Source organism: Chrysochloris asiatica, unplaced genomic scaffold (assembly GCF_000296735.1).
Source record: "Chrysochloris asiatica unplaced genomic scaffold, ChrAsi1.0 scaffold00013, whole genome shotgun sequence".
Classification (NCBI taxonomy): Eukaryota; Metazoa; Chordata; class Mammalia; order Afrosoricida; family Chrysochloridae; genus Chrysochloris; species Chrysochloris asiatica.
Genome location: NW_006408531.1, coordinates 11,869,612 through 11,889,052, shown reverse-complemented (window position 1 = coordinate 11,889,052; position 19,441 = coordinate 11,869,612). Strand labels below are relative to the sequence as shown.

Here is a 19,441-nt window from a genome sequence, read left to right as displayed (position 1 = left end):
TTAAGGTTCGCAGCCCGATTCGTAACCACTACGCTACCAGAGCTCCTATATATATATATATATATGGTGTGGTGCTGTGGGATAATGCACTGGACTACAAGGATAATGCAAGATAACTCACCAACTGCTCCTTGGAAACCCTATACAGGGTCACTGTGAGTCAAAACCGACTCCACGGCACTTAAAAATAATGTATCTGGTTACAGCAAGTACAGCGTGGCATAGTACAAATCATCTGGAATTTGGACCTAAAAGCCCTTTGCCTGATTCTCGGTGTGTAACTTCAGCCTGGTGTTCGTGATTCTTCCCTACAGGCATGATGCACTCTCCGGGATTTGACAGCAGCAGCAGCCTCAGCTTCCAGATGCTGATGAACGCAGACAGCCTGTACATGGCCGCACACTGTGCTCTGCTCCTCAACCTGAAGCTCTCCCATGGTGACTACTACAGGAAGAGGCCAGCCCTGGTGCCCGGCATGATGGTGGGTGCGCACGCACGAGTCGGGCATTCTGAGAGCAGGGAGTGGCCTCTCTCCTGAAGAGCAGAGTGCCCTACGAGGTGTTCTGTTCCACATTGTTCTGTTATGGCGGTGGAACACCTTGTGGGACTTGGGAAGATAGCCACCAAGATATGAGGGCATAACTGTGTGATTAGCACAGTACTGTGAGCTGCTGACCTTGATCAAGCTACCCACCTTGATCCAGAAAGCAAAGAACTGAGATTGCCCAGAGGTGGCTGCCTGCTGGGGCCCAGTAGTTTCATCCAGTACCATTATTACACACAACACACATACAAGTTCAAAAACAACACAAAATCAAAAAGGGCGGAAATGAAGAACAGAATTTCAAATTCCCGTAGAATCTAGACTTCTCTGGAACCACTGAGTCAGGATGAACCTCTAAAACTACTACCCTGAGATCATGTTTAAAACTTAAAGCAAAAATATCCCTGAAGTCTTTCTTTAAATCAAACAATTGTTGTTGTTATGTGCCGTGAAGTCAGTTCCAACTCATAGCAACTCTGTATAGGGTTTCTGAGGCTGTAAATCTTTATGGAAGCAGAAAGCCTCATCTTTCTCCCTCAGAACAGTTGGTAGTTTCAAACTGCTGACCTGAGATTAGCAGCCCGATTCATAACCACTATGCTAACAGAGATCCTTCTAATTTAGCTTAATTAGTACAGACTGTCTGCCTTGTGCTCTTTTAAAGAACTGTCTACATAGAATTAAATTGACAACAGAAACTTGAAAGGTTAGAGAGGAGGCTTATGGGGGTGAGCAATGAGGTGATATTTGCTGGAGAGATACAGTCCTGAAAAGGAGGTGAGAATGGTTACCCAAATCAGAGAGTGTAGTCAGTGTGGCTGAATTGTATGTGTAGAAATAGCTGACATGTTTTGCTGTGTATATTTTCAATAATGGAGTCCTGGTGTGGCACTGTAACATAAACACTCAACCCTAAGGTCGGTTTGAACTGCAGGGTCGCTGGTTCAAACTCACCAACTGCTCCTCAGAAATCATATACAGTATCACCACAAGACCTGGAACCTGAAGAATGATGCCAGTTATACTGTAGTTGCCCACTTTGGCTGAGTAAGCCACTTCATGTTGTACTCTAACATCAGTTCCTGAGCCTTCTTCCATGGATCTGCCTGAAAAGAACATTAATCATTTGTTTGCATCGTATAAACTATAAATTACCAAAGGAAAGTGAATATAAGTTAAGTATCCCCTGAAGGAGCTCTGGTAGCGTAGTGATTACGAGTTGGGCTGCTAACCTTAAGGTCAGTAGTTGTTTGAACCTACCAGCTGTTCTGTGGGAGAAAGATGAGGCTTTCTGTCCCATAAAGATTTACAGCCTCAGAAACCCTATACAGAGTTGCTATGAGTCAGAACCGACTCCACGGCACAGAGCCACCAACACCATCTCCTGAAGTGTATCGCCCCTGGTTCTTCTGGGGAACTGCAAAAATATAAAGCACCAACCATCCCTCCTACAACACATTCTGTTGGGCTCAGTAATCCATTGCAGTGGTCATACAGAAATCAGAGACACTACTCTCAGTTACAGGGTTGATTAGGGAAGTTAACAGGCTACATTACAGGGTCAGAAAATGCTCGGGGCATAGCTCTTTCAGTCATCTGACAAATGCCCACAGGACCAAACACTCCACCGTGAGCCTCAGCCTGAAGGCCCTTGGCTCTAGCTCTGTGTGTCAGCAAATCTAAGTCTCCCAGTTAAGTGTTTGGAGGCATCCCACTCTACAAGCACATTTCCTGCCCAAAGCCACTCAGTAGGCTGGGAAGCCCACTGCTCTGTCTGGTGCTCTGGTTCTTGGTTCTTATACTCCTCTGCCACTCCTCCGGGGTCACAGCCTTCTGTCCCTGAGAAGAGAAGGTTTGATGTGCAGGGATCTCAGGGTCCACAGGATGCACTCCACTCCTGGCTCCTCCTCTTTGATACTCGTGAGACTCATGCCTCTTTGCTTCTGATTTGGCTCATTTGAAACCTATGTTGTTGTTGTTAAGTGCTGTTGAATCAGTTTAGACTCATAACGACCCAAATTTTCACAATTAACACCCACAGCTGAATCATGTTATCTTATCAGTATCTTCTCCCACCTACTTCTTACCCAGACCTATCAGGAAAAAGAGTTGCTTGATGGTAGCTACAAAGACAAGACATACTAAATAACCCACACCACCACAGGAAGATATTCCATCTCTGCTGCTTTTGGGGCAATGAGAAGAGAAAACTCAAAGATACCTGCAGTTTCTAACCCTTCCATTCTTCATTGAAATAGTAAAATATAGAATGTAATCTCCATAGTACTTCTACAGAGTATTCAAAACAAATGTCATAAGTAAAAGGAACTTCCTGAAGTTTGGAACAGTTCCATTTCTGTGTTCCCCTTCTGTGTTCCCCTCCATTCCTGGTAAACAAGGCACCATGTTTTCTAGAAGGTTTGCTTCAGTTAGTGAATGCATGAAGTGATGAGGCAGCAGAAGAGCTCAGGAGTCTGGGTTTGCAGGAGCCTGGGTTTGGTCACATCTAGTGTGATGTGTCTCCACAGAAAGAGTTCATGAAGCAAGTGCAGTCCAGTGGGGTGCTGATGGTCTTCTCCCAGGCCTGGATTGAGGAACTTTACCATCAGGTGCTAGAGCGGAACATGCTTGGAGAAGCTGGCTACTGGGGCAGCCCTGAAGAGAACAGTTTGCCCCTCATCACAATGCTGACCGGTCAGTCACTCGTTGCAGGGCTGTGGAGATCTTGGGTGGGAAGATGTACGCTTCAGAGGCCATTTCAGAGAGACATTAGTGTTTCTACAGATGTGAAAACCGCTCCCACAGAGCTTCCCCTGGCAGTTCCAGAAGGTGACATGAATCTCCCCTCATAGGAACTTTCAATCCTTTATCCTATGGGGATCGGCAGGATTCACTGTTCTCCATTACATCACGACTAACTTAGCACCTTGGTCTTGGTACAAAACTCTAGTTTCTTCTGGGAATGTGTAGTACTTCCTGGGCACAAAGCCCAAAATTATTACTGGAAGCTCTAATGTGCTAATAGATGCCCTGTATCATTTTGTACTCTCGGGATTGTACCAGTAATGTAAAATGACTGAGTTTCAACTTGGCAGTGTTCCCATTTCCTGCCTATCTGTATCAGAAGTACTCCATTCCCTTCCTGGTTGTACCAGAATTAGAAATAATGTCCAGTCTCTCAGGATCCAGCGTTTCAAATCTCATTTAGTTTTAGAAATTTCACTTAAGTGTGAAGATGAGCATGCAATGCCAGGATTCAGAGTTTTTTTTCCCCCAGACCCAGCTATTCCTGGCTTTTTGTGACTTAGACTTGATGTCAGGTAAAGATGCGCGAATGCTCACAAGTTGGGATTGGTCTTTGGTAGCCTGGAGGAATTGCTTGGTCAAAAATTTGCACTTCTGCATTTTATTTTTGGGTAATGAAAAACAAGAGGTGTTTGAGTTGTAAGAAGAGGTAATTAGAGATAAAGATCCAGAAAAGGAATCTGTCTGCAGGTGAAATCTCTGAGTCAACTGAGTTGTTGTTGTGTGCTGTGGAGTCGGTTCCGACTCATAGCGACCCTGTACAGGGTTTCCAAGGCTGTAAATCTTTACAGGGGCAGAAAGCCTCATCTTTGTCCTGTAGAACAGCTGGTAGTTTCGAACTGCTGACTCTGAGGTTAGCAGCCCGATTCATAACCACTATGACAACCTAAAGAGATCTGCCTTTCAGAACTGGAAGAAATGAATGCCTGAAACCAGGATCATGTCAGCAAAAATAAAATAGAAAAAAAAGGTGCAATGGAGTTTTGATAGGACTTGGCAAATATTAGAAGGTCAAGGTGATAATGAGCTTTCTAATCTAGTGTGGTGCTGTGGGTTAACACGCTGACAGCAAGGTCGGTTTGAACCACAAGGTTAGCAATTCAAGCTCACCACCAGCTCCTTTGAAACCCTATACAGGGTGTCATGACATGAACAGACTTGACAGCACTTCAGAACAATCAAAAAAGAAAGAAAGTTGTTCTGGGACAGTTTGAGACACAGCAACAATGAATGAAAAATGCTCAAGAGGCATTAGAAATATGGGTTTGAAATACAATTGCATCTAGAAATACAGCTCTGGGAATTTCTAGATGTAAATACAATGGAAGAAGACATGATTGCCCAGAGAAAGAGAATGATAACAAACAAGTATAGTTGAGATATATACCAAGTGCTTACCACATGCCCAGTCCTGTATTCACCATGTTACATGCTTTATAGTCGTTCAGTCCTACAATGGAATAGAATAAGTAGAAATGAAGAAATAGCATTAGAGAGACTCAGTAATATACCCAGGGTCCCATGGTTAGAAATGGATTTTTATAAAAGGATTTAAACTCAGACAGTTTAATTCCAGAACCCAAGTTCTTAATCTCTTTGGCAAGTTTAGGACAGAACCTGTTGTTAGGTGCCTTTGAGTCAGTTCCAACTCTCAGTGACCCTGTGTAGGGTTTCTAAGGAGAGGCTGATGAGTTGGAACCTCTGACCTTGCAGTTCAAACTGAACTTGTGGTCTCATGCTTATCCTACAGCACCACACCATGGAGTAGCACCATGCATTGGAAATAAAAGAGGTGTTCAAAGATATATTCTAAATCAACAGATTCTTCTACTAACTGAGTTAGATGATATCTTTATTTTTTTAAATAAGAAATAACACACTCGCATAATACCAAAACTATGCCCTCATTATGAGAGAAAAATAGACTGAATGAAAAAAAAATTGTTTATTGTGAGTTGTTGTAATAAATATTTGTACGATAAACATGACTGTTGTGGTGGTCATTGGCAAGCTTATCTTTGAGGGTGAGCTCTACTTAGAGACGACCTTGCTCTCTTTCCTTGACAGATATTGATGGCTTAGAGAGCAGTGCAATCGGGGGTCAGTTGATGGCCTCTGCTTCTACTGAGTCTCCTTTCACCCAGGGCAGGAGGATAGATGACTCCACAGTGGCAGGTAATGAATGGCTTGGGTCTTTGTTGATGAATATACATACATCACTTGTTCTGCTAGCAAGTAAATTATTAGGTAGCGACATAAATGAATAAAGATTTTGGCTTGGTAGAAAACGTAACTGACTAAAGTTACTTAGCATCATCCAGTTGATGAGGTGCATTCATTATTTATCAACACAAGCGAAACAGGATCCAGTAGAATCCATTTAATGCTACTTCCTCCAGTAAAACTGACTACTGCTTGATGCAGCTAATTTGATGGTCAAAGAACCACATGCTATTTCTTGGTCTGTGTGTGTGTGTGTGTGTGTGTGTGTGTCTCTGAAAAGTGACTCACGCCCCGTCATGTGCTAGGTGTGGCATTTGCTCGCTACATTCTGATTGGCTGCTGGAAGAACTTGATCGATACTTTGTCAACCCCCCTGACTGGTCGCATGGCGGGGAGCTCCAAAGGACTGGCCTTCATTCTGGGAGCTGAAGGAATCAAGGAGCAGAACCAGAAGGAACGCGACACAATCTGCATGAGCCTGGATGGGCTGCGGAAGGCTGCGAGGCTGAGCTGTGCCCTAGGTACAGATGGCGGTAATACTCCCTGGCCCCAACCTGAGGCCATGTTCCTATAGAACACAATGTTGTCGCTGTTGTTGTTGTTAAGTACCGTGGAGTCGGTTCGGACTCATAGCGACCCTGTACAGGGTTTCCGAGGCTGTAAATCTTTACGGGAGCAGACCGCCTCATCTTTCTCCCGCAGAACTGCTGGTAGTTTCGAACTGCTGACCTGGAGGTTAGCAGCCCGATTCATAACCACTACGCTACCAGAGCTCCTTCAGAACACAATGTTGTCGTTAGCCTCATGTGATTTTCTTGGCACTATAGGATCATCACTGGACTGCAAACCACAAGGTCAGCAGTTCAAACCCACCAGGTACTCCTCAAACACCCTACAAGGGTTGCTATGAGAGAGAACTGGCTTGGCGGCACTTAACAACAACAACAACAATCTTTATAGAAGCAGATTGGCAGGTCTTTCTCCACAGTGGCTGGGTGGGTTCAAGCTGAGCATTTAGCTGTTGGCATCACCAGGGTTTCATGAACACTGCATAGAGCCACAGTGGGAAATCAGTGTTTTGGCAGGGGTCCTCCTAGGTGAATGGTTGAAGACTGAAGCCAGTTAAGAAGTTACTCTTCTCTACAGGAGTTGCCGCGAACTGTGCCTCAGCTCTTGCTCAGATGGCAGCTGCCTCCTGTGTCCAGGAAGAGAAGGAAGAGCGAGAAGCCCAAGAGCCCAGTGATGCCATTGCACAAGGTAACAGCTGATGGGCCAGTCACCTGGCGCTCTGGATGCAGCATACACACACCCGTACATTCGCACATCTGTGAGCTGACCCCGCTCCTCACTCTGTGTATGTACAATGCGTGGTATGTGTGGACTTGTGATTACAGGATCCCATGGGTTTGAGTCTGGTATACTGACTGGCCCTACAGACTTCTTACAGTAGATCCCTCTGGCAGCAAGGGAAATACTGACCCCAGGTGGCAAGGAAAGTACAATTGGCTGCTCACAGGAGTCTGTGGGACCCCTGAGACCCATCTGGATGAACAATTCACACCTAGCCACTAGCTTTGGGCTTCATGGAGGGTACCTCTGAAGGCATCTCAGGTTATAGAAGGAAAGACCAAATAGGCTTTTTTCGGAAAGGGAAAATTAAACAGACAAGGAAAAACAGTGAAAGAAAGACTTTCTCTTGTTGGAGAAAAATCTGAGCTTTGCAGACTAAGAATAATTGATTTCAATTAGTCATTGAAGCTGTTAATTAGCTAGATATAATGAGAGAGGATGGCCTTTCTAATAGCCTTTCTTGTATCTAAAGATAAAAGGCAGGCAAGAAACAAAGGAAAAATGGGAAACATGGTCCTAATTGCTCTAATATGAGGCTAAGTCAAAGTGTATTGTTACTAAATCACAGAGACCTTTATTAAACAAACATATTGAAATGTGAAGCTGTTGTCTCTTGACATACCCTCCATATAGACCTATACATTTCTGAAGGCAGTGTTTTCATCTTCTAGCCCTTCCCTGAAGAATTCTGTGCTCTTCGATTTACACCATGTCAAAATTATAGTTTTGGCATCCTCAATGGATTAAAAGTGTGTTCCTTTTAATTGTCCTTTGAGTTTGGGGAACAAAAAGATGTCTGAAGAAGTAAGATCAGGGATGTAGGGTGAATGGGGTAAGGACCCCTAATGAAATCCTTATAGGACAGTCCCTGCTACCCTTAAAGCATGAGCAGGTGCCGTGATGGAATAGAAAACAGTTTTCAGTTTTCTTAAAACTAATAAGCCCATATAAGTCTCCTGTACCCATTGAGAAAATCTGTCAAGAGTACCCCCTTTGGAGTCCCAGAAAACAGTTACCCTAGCCTTCTGGGTTGACCTCTCTGCCTAGAATTTAATTGGCCCACCAGTTTCCCTTGGAAGCCATTGTTTTGATTGGACCTTTTTCTGAATGTACCCTAATGAGACTAAGAAAAATGCATTAGACAACTTGTCTGCAGCCACCCGCTGGACACAAAGACATGTTTTATTTGGAATAGGCCCATGCTTGTATGAACTGGAAACGTAGTAGCAGTACTTTTGTCTTATCCTAGTACTTTGTGTCAGATATTTAAAGTTGCTCATCTCAGAAATGGTACATTTTTAGTGGAATGAAACAGGTTAGATCAGTGTTCCTCAAACCTGAATACTATGTAGAGAGCCATTTGAAATTTAAGTAGCTCCCAGAGATTCCCAGTGTTAACTAAAACCAGACGATCACAATTATGCTTACAAATGTACAACCATTAACCAGCACTCCAGAAAAAAAAAAAAAAAAAAAACTTAGTTGCTGTTGGGTCTATTCTGATTCATGACAACCTCATGGTGTCAGTACACGTGTGATTTTTATGGCTGTGATCCTTTGGAAGCAGACCTCCAGGCTTGTATTCCAAGGCAACTTTGTTGTTGTTGTTGTTGTCGGGTGCCATTGAGTCAGAACCGACTCATAGCGACCCCATGCACAGCAGAATGAAACAATGTCCTATCCTGGACCAACCTCACTACCACTGCCACACTTGAGTCCATCGATGCTGCCACCTGGCCAATCCATCTCGTTGGGGGTCTTCCTCTTTTTCTCTAACCCTCCATCTTACCAAGCATGATATCCTTCTCCAGCGACTGTTCCCTCCTGACAATATGTCCAAAGTATGAGAGATGAAGCTTAGCCATCTTGGCTTCCAAGGAGCACTCTGGCTGCACTTCTTCCATAACAGATCTATTGGTTCTTTTGGCAGTCCATGGCACTTTTAGTATTCTCCTCCAACACCACAACTCAAAGGTGTCAATTCTTCTACGATCTTCTTTATTCACTGTCCAGCTTTCACATCCATATGAGGCTATTGAAAATACCATGGCTTGAGTCAAGCGCACCTTAGTCCTCAAGTGGACATCTTTGCTCTTCAACACTTTTAAAAAACTCCCAACTTTGGGTGGGTTTAAACCACCAACTTTTTGGTACATAGTCAAATGCTTAACAGTGTGTATACCAAGGGAATCATATAAAACTATAAATGACATAAAAATCCTTATGTTTATAGTTCTTTATTTAAAAAAAAACTATAAAACCAAAACTAATATTTAAATTATATATAAATAAGTCAGTATCGCATTCATGAGACAAATGATGTTTTGCTAAAAGTCACCGTACTCTTTACAACAGATTCAAAGATTCCAATGAAGTCAGCCTGCTATATTTCTGAGATCTGGTCTATCACTCAGTTATCCTGCCTTCTTCTAAAGCTTTCATTCATGGGGGACACTGTATCATTTGGCCTTGACTTGTCATGTTGTATCATTTACACCTTAAGTTACTTTCTGTATCCATTCTCACTAGTTATCAACAACATTGTTATTGTTAAGTGCCATCCAGTTGGTTCTGACTCATAGCAACACTGTACAGGGTTTCCGAGGAGTGACTGGCAGATTTGAACTGCCAATCTTATGGTTAGCAGTCCAGCATGTATCCTACAGCACCACACCAGAGTGTCAGGTATTTAGAGATCACAAATACAAACATAAACTCAGGGAGGGAAATGATAGAGCAGTTATCCGTGTGAAAGCCGTCATCCAGGTGTTTAGCGTGCACATATGTGTTATGTGGTTTGAGTCATCCTAATAATGGAAGCACGGCATCAGCAAAATGTCAGAACTTGCAGACTACCAAGAATTCTTCTGTATTATTGATTTGAGTACACTGGGGAGGATGACATGTCTGGGCAATGATGGCTTCAGCTAGAATTGGTCCATGAAGCCTATCCCCACTGCTGTGCCTGACCCAGAACTCCTGAATGAGCCTAGTGTCCACCTGCTCACAGTCCACCAGTTTCTGAAGCCACAGAGTAGGGGTTCCCAGTGCCTGTGGGGCTGTGGATTGGCGGTTTGCCTCATGGGCCACAGACACCTGCCAAACAGGAGCTGGCTGCCAGGGTAGTTCTTACTTCTTTTTGCCCTTGCATGTCAACACATCCTTTCCTTTTCACCCTTTCTCTCTCCCTCACTTGAACTGTTATTATTTTAATAAATGTCTTTCTGACACAGTGAAACTAAGAGTGGAGCAGAAACTGGAGCAGATGGGGAAGATGCAGGGGGTGTGGCTGCACACAGCCCACGTCTTGTGCATGGATGCCATCCTCAGCGTAGGCCTGGAGATGGGGAGCCACAACCCAGACTGCTGGCCACACGTGTTCAGGTGCATAGTGGGCTTCCCTGTGCCCCCAGGTGCCCCCGACCCTGCTTGGGGAGCCTGGGACAGGGATGGAAATGGAAGGGGTGGGCTCAAGAGTCAGCAAGTTAATAATGATAGTTATCATTCACGGAGGTTGTGTAGATTCCAAATGAGAGACTGAAATGAGAGGTGGGGGGAACGTGCTCAACAGATCAAAACTTTGGAGAACAAAGTGGCAAATTGGCTGAGGGATATTATTATTTATCTGTTGACTTTTTTCAATGGGAGGTAGAGATCCAGGAAGAAAAACCAGTTTCTCAAAGAATGGATGGTGGTATAAGACCATATGCACATGAATGAAAACATGGTATACAATTACTCTATGGTTCTTGAGGTCCTCTTTGTTTAATGGGGGATTGTAGATAGTTTATACGGGTACAAAAGTAACAAGGTGCCTATTTTAACTCAGGTTGTTGTTGTTAAATGGTTTCATATCAACCAAGGACTGACTGCTGGGTTTGAACTGCCAACCTTGCGGTTGGTTACCGGTGCAGTGTGTATCCTACATGAAGTAGTACATTCATGCCAAAGATAAACAAGCTTAGTGTTAGAGTTAGGTTTCAGCATTAACTATGTAGAACCACAATCAAATGCAAGCCCCAGCCAATTCCATAGTCATTATCTACACGGTAAAAACAGTGCAGTAGCTCCAGAGCCCCAGGCCTTCTACAAGGAAGCCAAAAACCATGTCTCCCAAGCACTGCCATTTGTGTGGGCACAGTAATATGGGAGGAGCTATGGCACTAAGTTCCAGGAGCTAGCTTCATTCAGGGCTGTTGTGGGCAGTCACAGAAGCTGATGGTGCCTCAGAGCAGTGCTCAGAACTCAACCAGGGCACTGCTTAGAGAGCCCCAAGGTAAAGATGCTATTGTTGTTGCTAGATGTTGCCAGTCACTTGTCGACTCGTGTGAGCCCGTGTGCCGGAGAGTCGGTGCCAACTCATAGCAAGCCTGTACAGGGTTTTCGAGACTGTAAATCTTTACAGGAGTAGAAAACCTCATCTTTCTTCCACGGAACAGCTGGTAGTTTTGAATTACTGACCCTAAAGTTAGCAGCCCGATTTGTAACCACTACACTACCAGAGCCAGAGTAGAACTGCCTAATGGGGTTTCCTAGGCAGTAGTTTTTTCAGGTGCAGAAGGCTAGGCCCTAGCAACTCACAGAGCAGTTGGGTGAGTTCAAACCGCCAGGCTTGTAGTTAGTAGCAAGCACTTTACCATGCACCACCAAAGCTCCTTCTGAGTAAATACAAAAACCAAACCTATTGTCACCATGTTGATTCTGACTCATGACGAGGCTACAGGACCGAGCAGAGCTGCGCCGTCGGGTTTCCAGGACTGTAAATCTTCACAGGAGCAGAGCAGCTGGTGGGTTCCAATTGCTGACTTCCGTTAGCAGCCAACCACTCTCCCCACTGTACCACTGGGGCTCAGAAAGCCATAGCTATAAGTAACTTTTCAAGTTTCAAAGTGAGAGAAGCAAGCAGGTTACTTAAAGGTTGAAAACCAAGTCTTGCGGGGCACAAGTCAAAGCGGAATGAATTACCCTGGATCAGAATAGGTTTTAAGTGGAATGAATTAACCTGGAGCAGAGTAGGTTTTAAGCAGAATGAATTAACCTGGAGCAGAATAGGTTTTAAGCAGAATGAATTAACCTGGAGCAGAATAGGTTTTAAGGGCTGAGACTTGCTGCTCTCATTTTCTCCCACAATAAAAAGGAGGGGGTGCGGGGAAAGGCTTAAATTATACAGCAGTTTGTACAGGATTGGAAACTGTTCCTGCTTATAGAATATCAGAATGGCTTGTCAAAGATGGTCTCTACCAGTAACCATTCTGGGAAGAGTGGCCTCTTATGAACCATATGGCTGGACAGACCCTGAAAGGGGCCTACTCTGGCCAGCCATCCACACAATCATTCCAGGATCTAAAGTAAGGCAGTGCTTCCAAGTCCTAAATGGAAAACTGGATGTAGGAAGGAAGCCCCTTGGGAAACAAGTTCTCAAACATTCAAAGCCAAACTAATCCAGTGAGCTAAACCGGATCAGAGCTTCATTGCTGTCTTCCTCCCAGCATGGGGTCAGGGGATCCATGGAATCTTACACCATTTCCAGGCCATCTAGTCTAACTCAAAGAATTATAAAATAATACACATAGGAAAGCGACAGTGACAGAATGAGAGGGAGATGGCAGCTACATTAACAGGATGGAAGAGGAATTGGGAAGGATTACAGTTGGCTGGACTTCCTTGGCGTCTGCCTATAGGGTTTGTGGAGCAGGGCAGGCTAAGCACTGCCTCACAGCTGCTTGTATGTGATCTCTCTAGGGTATGTGAGTACGTGGGCACATTGGAGCACAACCACTTCAGCGATGGGACTTCACAGCCTCCTCTGACCATCAGCCAGCCCCAGAAGGCATATGGGGACTCGGGACTCCTCGGGGACTCTGAGTGTGACAGCTCACCCCAGGAGCTGAGCCTTCAACAGGGGAGCTCCCTGAGCTCGGCCCCCGTCATTCAGCCCCTTTCCATCCAAGACCTCGTCCGGGAAGGCAGTCGAGGCCGCGCGTCAGACTTCCGCGGTGGCAGCCTCATGAGTGGGAACAGTGCTGCCAAGGCGGTGCTCACCCTGTCCACGCAGGCCGACAGGTGCGTGGGACACCCCCAGTAGGCATCCCCATGCCCAGGGCTTCCCGTCTCTTCTGGTCTCAAAGCCAGGCCAGGGCCCACGTGGATGCTTTTGAAGCACGGTTCTCGTCACCGCCACACTCCACACTTAGTGTAAAGTGTTTCCTAGCAGCTGAGACTGTCGGCTCAACAGCCAGACCACCACTTGGAAGCTCTGCCTCTTGTTCTGTGATCCGGAGCAGGTAACTCGTTCCCAGGATAGTTGTGAGGTTCAACTAATCATTACCTGTAAAGCACTTAGGGTATGGTTGTTGTTGTTGTTAAGTGCTATTGAGTCGGTTCCGACCTATAGCGACCCTGTACAGAGTTTCTGAGGCTGTAAATCTTTATGAGAGCAGAAACCTCATCTTTCTCCCGTGGAGCAACTGGTAGTTTCGAACTGCTGACCTTGAGGTTCGCAGCCCAATCCGTAACCACTATGCTACCAGAGCTTCTTTAGAGTACTGAAGGTGGTTTTTAAATAAAAAACAACAAAAAACAAACCCACTGTTTTTATGATTATCTCTATTGAAAAACCCCATACTCAGGAGTGGGATCTATTATTTTTTGATGCCCAATAATCGCCTGTTGGAGGGGGAATCGGCAGTAACCCCAGCTGTTTGGAGATACCTTTTGACATAGAAAGAGTCCGACATGCAGTGTAAGCAAGCCCAACAGACAGGAAGGAAAGCCGAGGTAGCCAGGTAGCCGCAGCACACTCTGGGCTGGAACTCAGCCCCCTGGGTGCTGGCCCTGGATTGGACCTTCACCAACGGCTGTGTGCTGAGACTCCTCCACTATCTCAGTGCAGCCAGCACATCCTCCTGCTTGTCTGATAAGGTAGCTATGAAGCTATTCAGAAGCTGGGGTCTAGTATGACGAGCAGTCAAACCATTTGTGGGAAAATGGAATTTAAAAGCCATGGAATTTCTCTTCACACATTTTTTAAGTCCCCTGAGATACACTACTATTTTCTTACTAGGAAGGGGGAGAAGAAATGGTTAATGGGACCCAGAACCCAAATGATTTTGAAATTAGAATGACAAAATAACAAGGGGGGGGGGATATATACATATATATATACATACATACATACACACAGACCCCATGCATGACCCCTTCTAAAAAGACTTACCATTTACTTTCTATTGTTGTTGTTTACGTGCTATCGCGTCATTTCCATCTCATAGAGACCCTGTATAGCATTTCTGAGGAGTGCCTAGTGAGTTTGAACCACGGACCTGTGGTTCAAACCGACCTTGTGGTCCTGCACTTAATCTACAGTGCCACACCAGGATTCCAAAGTGTTTCCTATTAGAGACGCTCTAACCTATCCCCTTCATTAGGGCCACACTACAGCCCATATTTGATTTCTGCATTCAGCAATCCAGTGACCCTCACATTGTCCTCTCTAAGTCCCGCTGTCTGTGCTCGCATCCTTCCCAGTTCCTTCCACTAGAAATGCCTGTGCTTACCCAGCTGAGTGAAAAACAAAAAGGACCTTCAAGATTTATTGATTATGGGAATACCCATCCCTCCAGGGCTCTCCTGAGCGCAAGAGATCTGAGAAGTTTGTAAGGCCCGCTCCTGTCTTAGGGCGTATCCTCGACCAACTCTTCCTCTGATGTTTATTCTTCTCAGAGAGAAGCACAGCACTGTGATGTAGGGTTGCTGTAAATTGGCAGCATCTGGTTTGGTTGGTTTGGTTAGCTAAACAATAGCCTCTTGATTAATTTACCAATTTTGGGTTTTGTTGTTGTTGTTGTTAAGCGCCGTTGAGTCAGTTCCAACTCATAGTGACCCTGTATAGGATTTTCGAAGCTGTGAATGTTTCCAGGAGTAAAAAGCCTCATGTTTCTGCTGCTTTCCAATCAATAACTTAGAAATTAAAACTAAGTCTGAGGATTTTGTTCCCAGTGATACTTTTTCTGGGAAGGATTCAGTGTTTCAAATTCTTGCCAGATTTTATGAGTATATACCATGACATGAACTGGGCCATGAGAATGAAGGGAGTTTTTTGAAAATAAGACTGATGCTCTTAGGATTAAACACTAGAGCCTAGAGCAGACTTCTACACAGTAATAATAGATGGGGTAGTACCATGCGTTTGTTTACACTGTTTAGACAGCATTTTCATTAATCACATCTAACACAATTACCATAATCATTCTGCCTTAAAGACTCTTCTGAATCCTTTCCAACTAACAGCTCTTTTGTTGTTACTTCCAGGCTTTTTGAAGAGGCTACAGATAAGCTGAACCTAGTGGCTTTGGGAAGTTTTCTTTACCAGCTGAAGAAAGCTTCACAGTCCCAGCTTTTCCATTCTGTGACAGATACAGTCGACTACTCTCTGGCAATGCCAGGTAATTCTTTCCCTAGAGAAGCTCAGATCCCAATGGCATCCTTAAGATTGAAGTCACTGTTCTCTTTGTATATGGTCACCTTTCAAAAGCTCCTGTACAGATGTGTCATCTAGCTTTGAAGCACCATGAGTCGGAGTCCTGGTATGATGCTGTAGGATAAGCATTGGGCGGCAAGTTCGGTGGTTCAAACTCACCAGATGGTCTCATAAATGCTGCACACCATCACTATGAGTCAGAAACAACACATTGGCATGTGCTCTGTGTGGTGATATTAATTTTTGTGAATGGAAGTATCATTGTTGCCTCTGGAGCTGGACTAGATGGATCTGTTAAATGTACTTGTGATGTAGAAATTCTGTGGATGCTACTTTGGGTGCTTCCCATGAGAGTTGGAACCTTTCTCCATTTCACAATCCCCTCCATCCACCAATAGTTATCCCACTTCCTCCCTGGGGTTCCTATTTTCATCCCACCATCCCACTCTCCTTCCCACTGACTCAAGCCAACTTGCAAATCATCTACTGATTCTAAAATGTCAGTGGTTCAAACCTACTAGCCACTCCTTGGAAACCCTATACAGAGTCTCTTAAGAATCAGAACCAACTCAACATCACTTAATAACAACATACCAAGCCAACCTCCCAGACAAGCAGACTTCCATAGACAGTATCTCTGAGCCCAGAAGAAGCCATCAAATTCCTGGCGCTGGAAAACACAGCAGGCTCTGAGGTTCTGGGAGATACTGAGCAGAATCAGGAAGAGACAGAAAGCATAGGAGGAGGAAGTGTCAGTCACATATGACACTTACCTACCAGCTACGTCATCTTGGGCAACTCGTTATGCCTTTCTTTCAGTTTTCTGATCTGTAAAAAATGGCAAAACTTTACTTCTTATGGGTGCTTTAAAATTAAGTGATCAAAGAAGCAGATGACCCATTATTTCATATAAACTTTGGTAGCATAGTTGTTATGAATCAGGCTACAAATCTCAGGGTCAGCATTTCAAAACTACCAGATGTTCCGCAGGAGAAAGATGAGGCTTTCTGTTCCCATAAAGATTTACAGCCTCAGAAGCCCTGTACAGGGTCGCTATGAGTCGGAACCGACTCCACGGCACATAACAACAAGCATTCAATACATGCCAGTGATTGTGGTATTTCAAGGTTTATTTGTATGACAAGCTAAACAAAAAGGAATGTTCTGGTTGGAAAAGTCCAACAAAGATTGGCATTTTGTATGAAGTATGGAAAAGCAATAGAATGTGATGTGCATGAAGGCAGTGGGAAGTTCAAAGTGGTCATATTAAAGCAATAGCAAGAGATCAGATGCCTGAGTAGATGTTAACAGTAGCTCTGTACTCAGGATACCCAGCCATCCCTCTCTCCCCATGGCATTTAGATCTGAGTGTAGAGGCTTGTGTGTATATCTGTGTGTGTGTGTGTGTATGTGTGCAAGTGTGACAAACCACCCTCTGGTTCAGTAGACTCCTGTGTTAAAAACATGCTTACCAGTCCAGTTCAGTTCTGACAGAGGGAAGGGGAATTATTCCCCTAGATTTTCATTCTGTGTTGGGTTGGGTTCCGTAGCATTTATGGTCTTGCCTTCCTGTAGGAGAAGTTAAATCTACCCAAGACCGAAAAAGTGCCCTTCACCTGTTCCGCCTGGGGGACGCCATGCTGAGGATTGTGCGGAGCAAATCAAGGCCCCTGCTTCATGTGATGCGCTGCTGGGGCCTCGTGGCCCCACACCTGGTGGAGGTGAGCACCTGGGCGTGGCCAGAACTGCTGGAACTACCAGAAAGGCCAGCAAGTTCAGGGAACACTCCAGCAAAGTTACCTCAGGGGTTTCTAGTCATTGTATAGGCAGAGAGCACTGTATCAAGAAAGCAAGGAAACTGTTCCCATCATCTGGTCCAAAACATCACTGTTGTTTGCTTATCCCTCATGGTATCTACAAGACTCCTTAGAAGGACTGTGTTTCCCTGGTCTTAGACCTTGTTCTTTACAATTTAGGAACTCATATATCCTGCAGAGTCCCGTTTTCATTCTTTATGGTCTGATACCAACCTGAATCTGGAACTGAAAGACAAATCAATGATTCCTAATCAGTTCAGTTTTATACATGAATATAGCATTGCCTTTTGCCAATCTCTCATTGCTGAAAGCTACATATATGAAGGGTAGTGACCTCTCAGAGAAAACATCCCTTTTTCCCAACAAAATTTAAATAGTTGCACCTTTTCAGTCTCTAAAGGAAAACAGTTTTGTATCATTAATTCTACTGTAACTCTAAAGCTAAGCATCTCAGTTTTGTTGCTTTGTTTTACAGTGATAACTATTCTGACGGAGCCCTTTAACACATATTGGTAGAGAAAAGAAAACCCATCCCCTAAACTTAATGGCTGGAAACAGCAGACGTTTATTTGGCTTTGATTCTGAGAGTCCGAAATTTGAGTTGTTTTCGGCAGGCAGGTCCTCTGGACAAGGTTGGTCTCAGCTGGTAAGACTGGCTGGTTCCTGATGGCCTTGACTGGCCAAATGGACCTCTCGCCACGTGACTTCCCATCCTCCACCTTGTTTACATGGCATTCTCAGGCTTCCAAAGAACCACAAGTGGGCGAATACCAATCACACATGTTTTTTAAAAAATGTTTGCTACTGTTCCATTGCCCAGAGGAAGCCACACATCCAATCCCAGGCTCAGAATGAGGGTGAGGACTACTAAAGAGCATGGATACAAAGAGATGTGCACCTGTTAGAGCTAGTGTTGCAATTGACCCATCTCACTGAGGGATCCATGACTCGTCTGGGTTTGTTTGGAGCAAAGCTAAGAAGTAAGAGACCATGTGCAGTTCTCAGACGAGATCCTAATTTCTCTATGTATAGTAAGCATATTCTATACCATTCAAGAAAACTGTCAATTTGGATGGGAGGAAGAGGGGGGATGAAATTATTAAAAACTCTTGTTTTCCCCAACATTAAAGTGAAATTGGAGGTGTATCTGATTAAATGATTAAAAGTGCAATTTAGTAAGTACACTGTCCTTATCTCTTGGAATGTTTCTACTTTAGCACAGTTACTGCTTGTGTTTCGTTAAAATGATCATCAGGTGAGTTAGACAGTCCTTCTGAAACTCAAATTCCTGGGCTGAAACGCTGATGAATTTCCCTCTCCCGTGAATTTTACAGGCAGCTTGCCACAAGGAAAGGCACGTGTCTCAGAAAGCTGTTTCCTTCATCCATGATATACTGACAGAGGTTCTCACTGACTGGAATGAGCCCCCTCATTTTCACTTTAATGAATCCCTCTTCCGGCCCTTTGAGCGTATTATGCAGCTGGAGTTGTGTGATGAAGATGTCCAAGACCAGGTGAGCATGCCCGGTAATCAGTGTCATCCCATTACCGTAGTAACTTATGGGGAGTGTGGTGGCAGGCGCTGTTCTTTGGTGATTCTTTATGGAAACTGACAAAGAGAAGTTACGTAAAACTGTCTTAGTTCACAGACAACATGATTTTTATAGAGAAAATCCTAAGGAGTTTACCCAAAATGATTGCTAGAATTAGAGTTTAGCTAGGTCACTAGATATAGGGTCAACATTTGAATGTCTATAGACTAGCAAGAAATTAAACAAAAATGAAACTAAAAAAAGACTTCCATTCACAAAAGCATCAAAAATAATAAAATAAGAAAAAAAGTAACAAATGAACTTCAAAACCTGTACAGTGAAAACTCTAAAATGTTGCTGAGAGAATTTAGAGAAGATTCAAATAGATTAGGAAATACACTGTGTTCAAGGATACAAAGACTCATTTTTTTTTTTTTTAAGGTTTTTATTGTGGATTGAGTGAAAGTTTACAGAGCATATCATCAGTTTTACATTCAATAAATCATATACCTGATTTCATTACATTGATTATAATCCCCTCCATGGACCATCAGTTAACAGTATTTCTCTCTATCCACTTTAGCTTTTTAAAAAACACACAAACAAAAAACCCCACTCAGGCTTATACAATAATTTACATCGCCAAAGGGCACATTCTGCAAGTCTGCTCCTGGCCACCAGCTCTTAGTCC

General features: G+C 44.1%; 1 protein-coding gene across 1 annotated transcript in view; it reads left to right on the top strand.

The window, feature by feature from the left end:
- Positions 1-19,441, top strand: part of KIAA1244 (KIAA1244 ortholog) — a 243,304-nt gene that overhangs the window by 167,137 nt on the left and 56,726 nt on the right. Inside the window, exons 13-22 of the mRNA XM_006834625.1 lie at positions 315-481; positions 3,073-3,238; positions 5,417-5,524; positions 5,878-6,093; positions 6,719-6,829; positions 10,156-10,306; positions 12,665-12,985; positions 15,233-15,366; positions 16,977-17,122; positions 18,553-18,732. Coding sequence (XP_006834688.1) covers positions 315-481; positions 3,073-3,238; positions 5,417-5,524; positions 5,878-6,093; positions 6,719-6,829; positions 10,156-10,306; positions 12,665-12,985; positions 15,233-15,366; positions 16,977-17,122; positions 18,553-18,732 — 1,700 coding nt within the window. The remainder of the gene's footprint in view (positions 1-314; positions 482-3,072; positions 3,239-5,416; positions 5,525-5,877; positions 6,094-6,718; positions 6,830-10,155; positions 10,307-12,664; positions 12,986-15,232; positions 15,367-16,976; positions 17,123-18,552; positions 18,733-19,441) is intronic.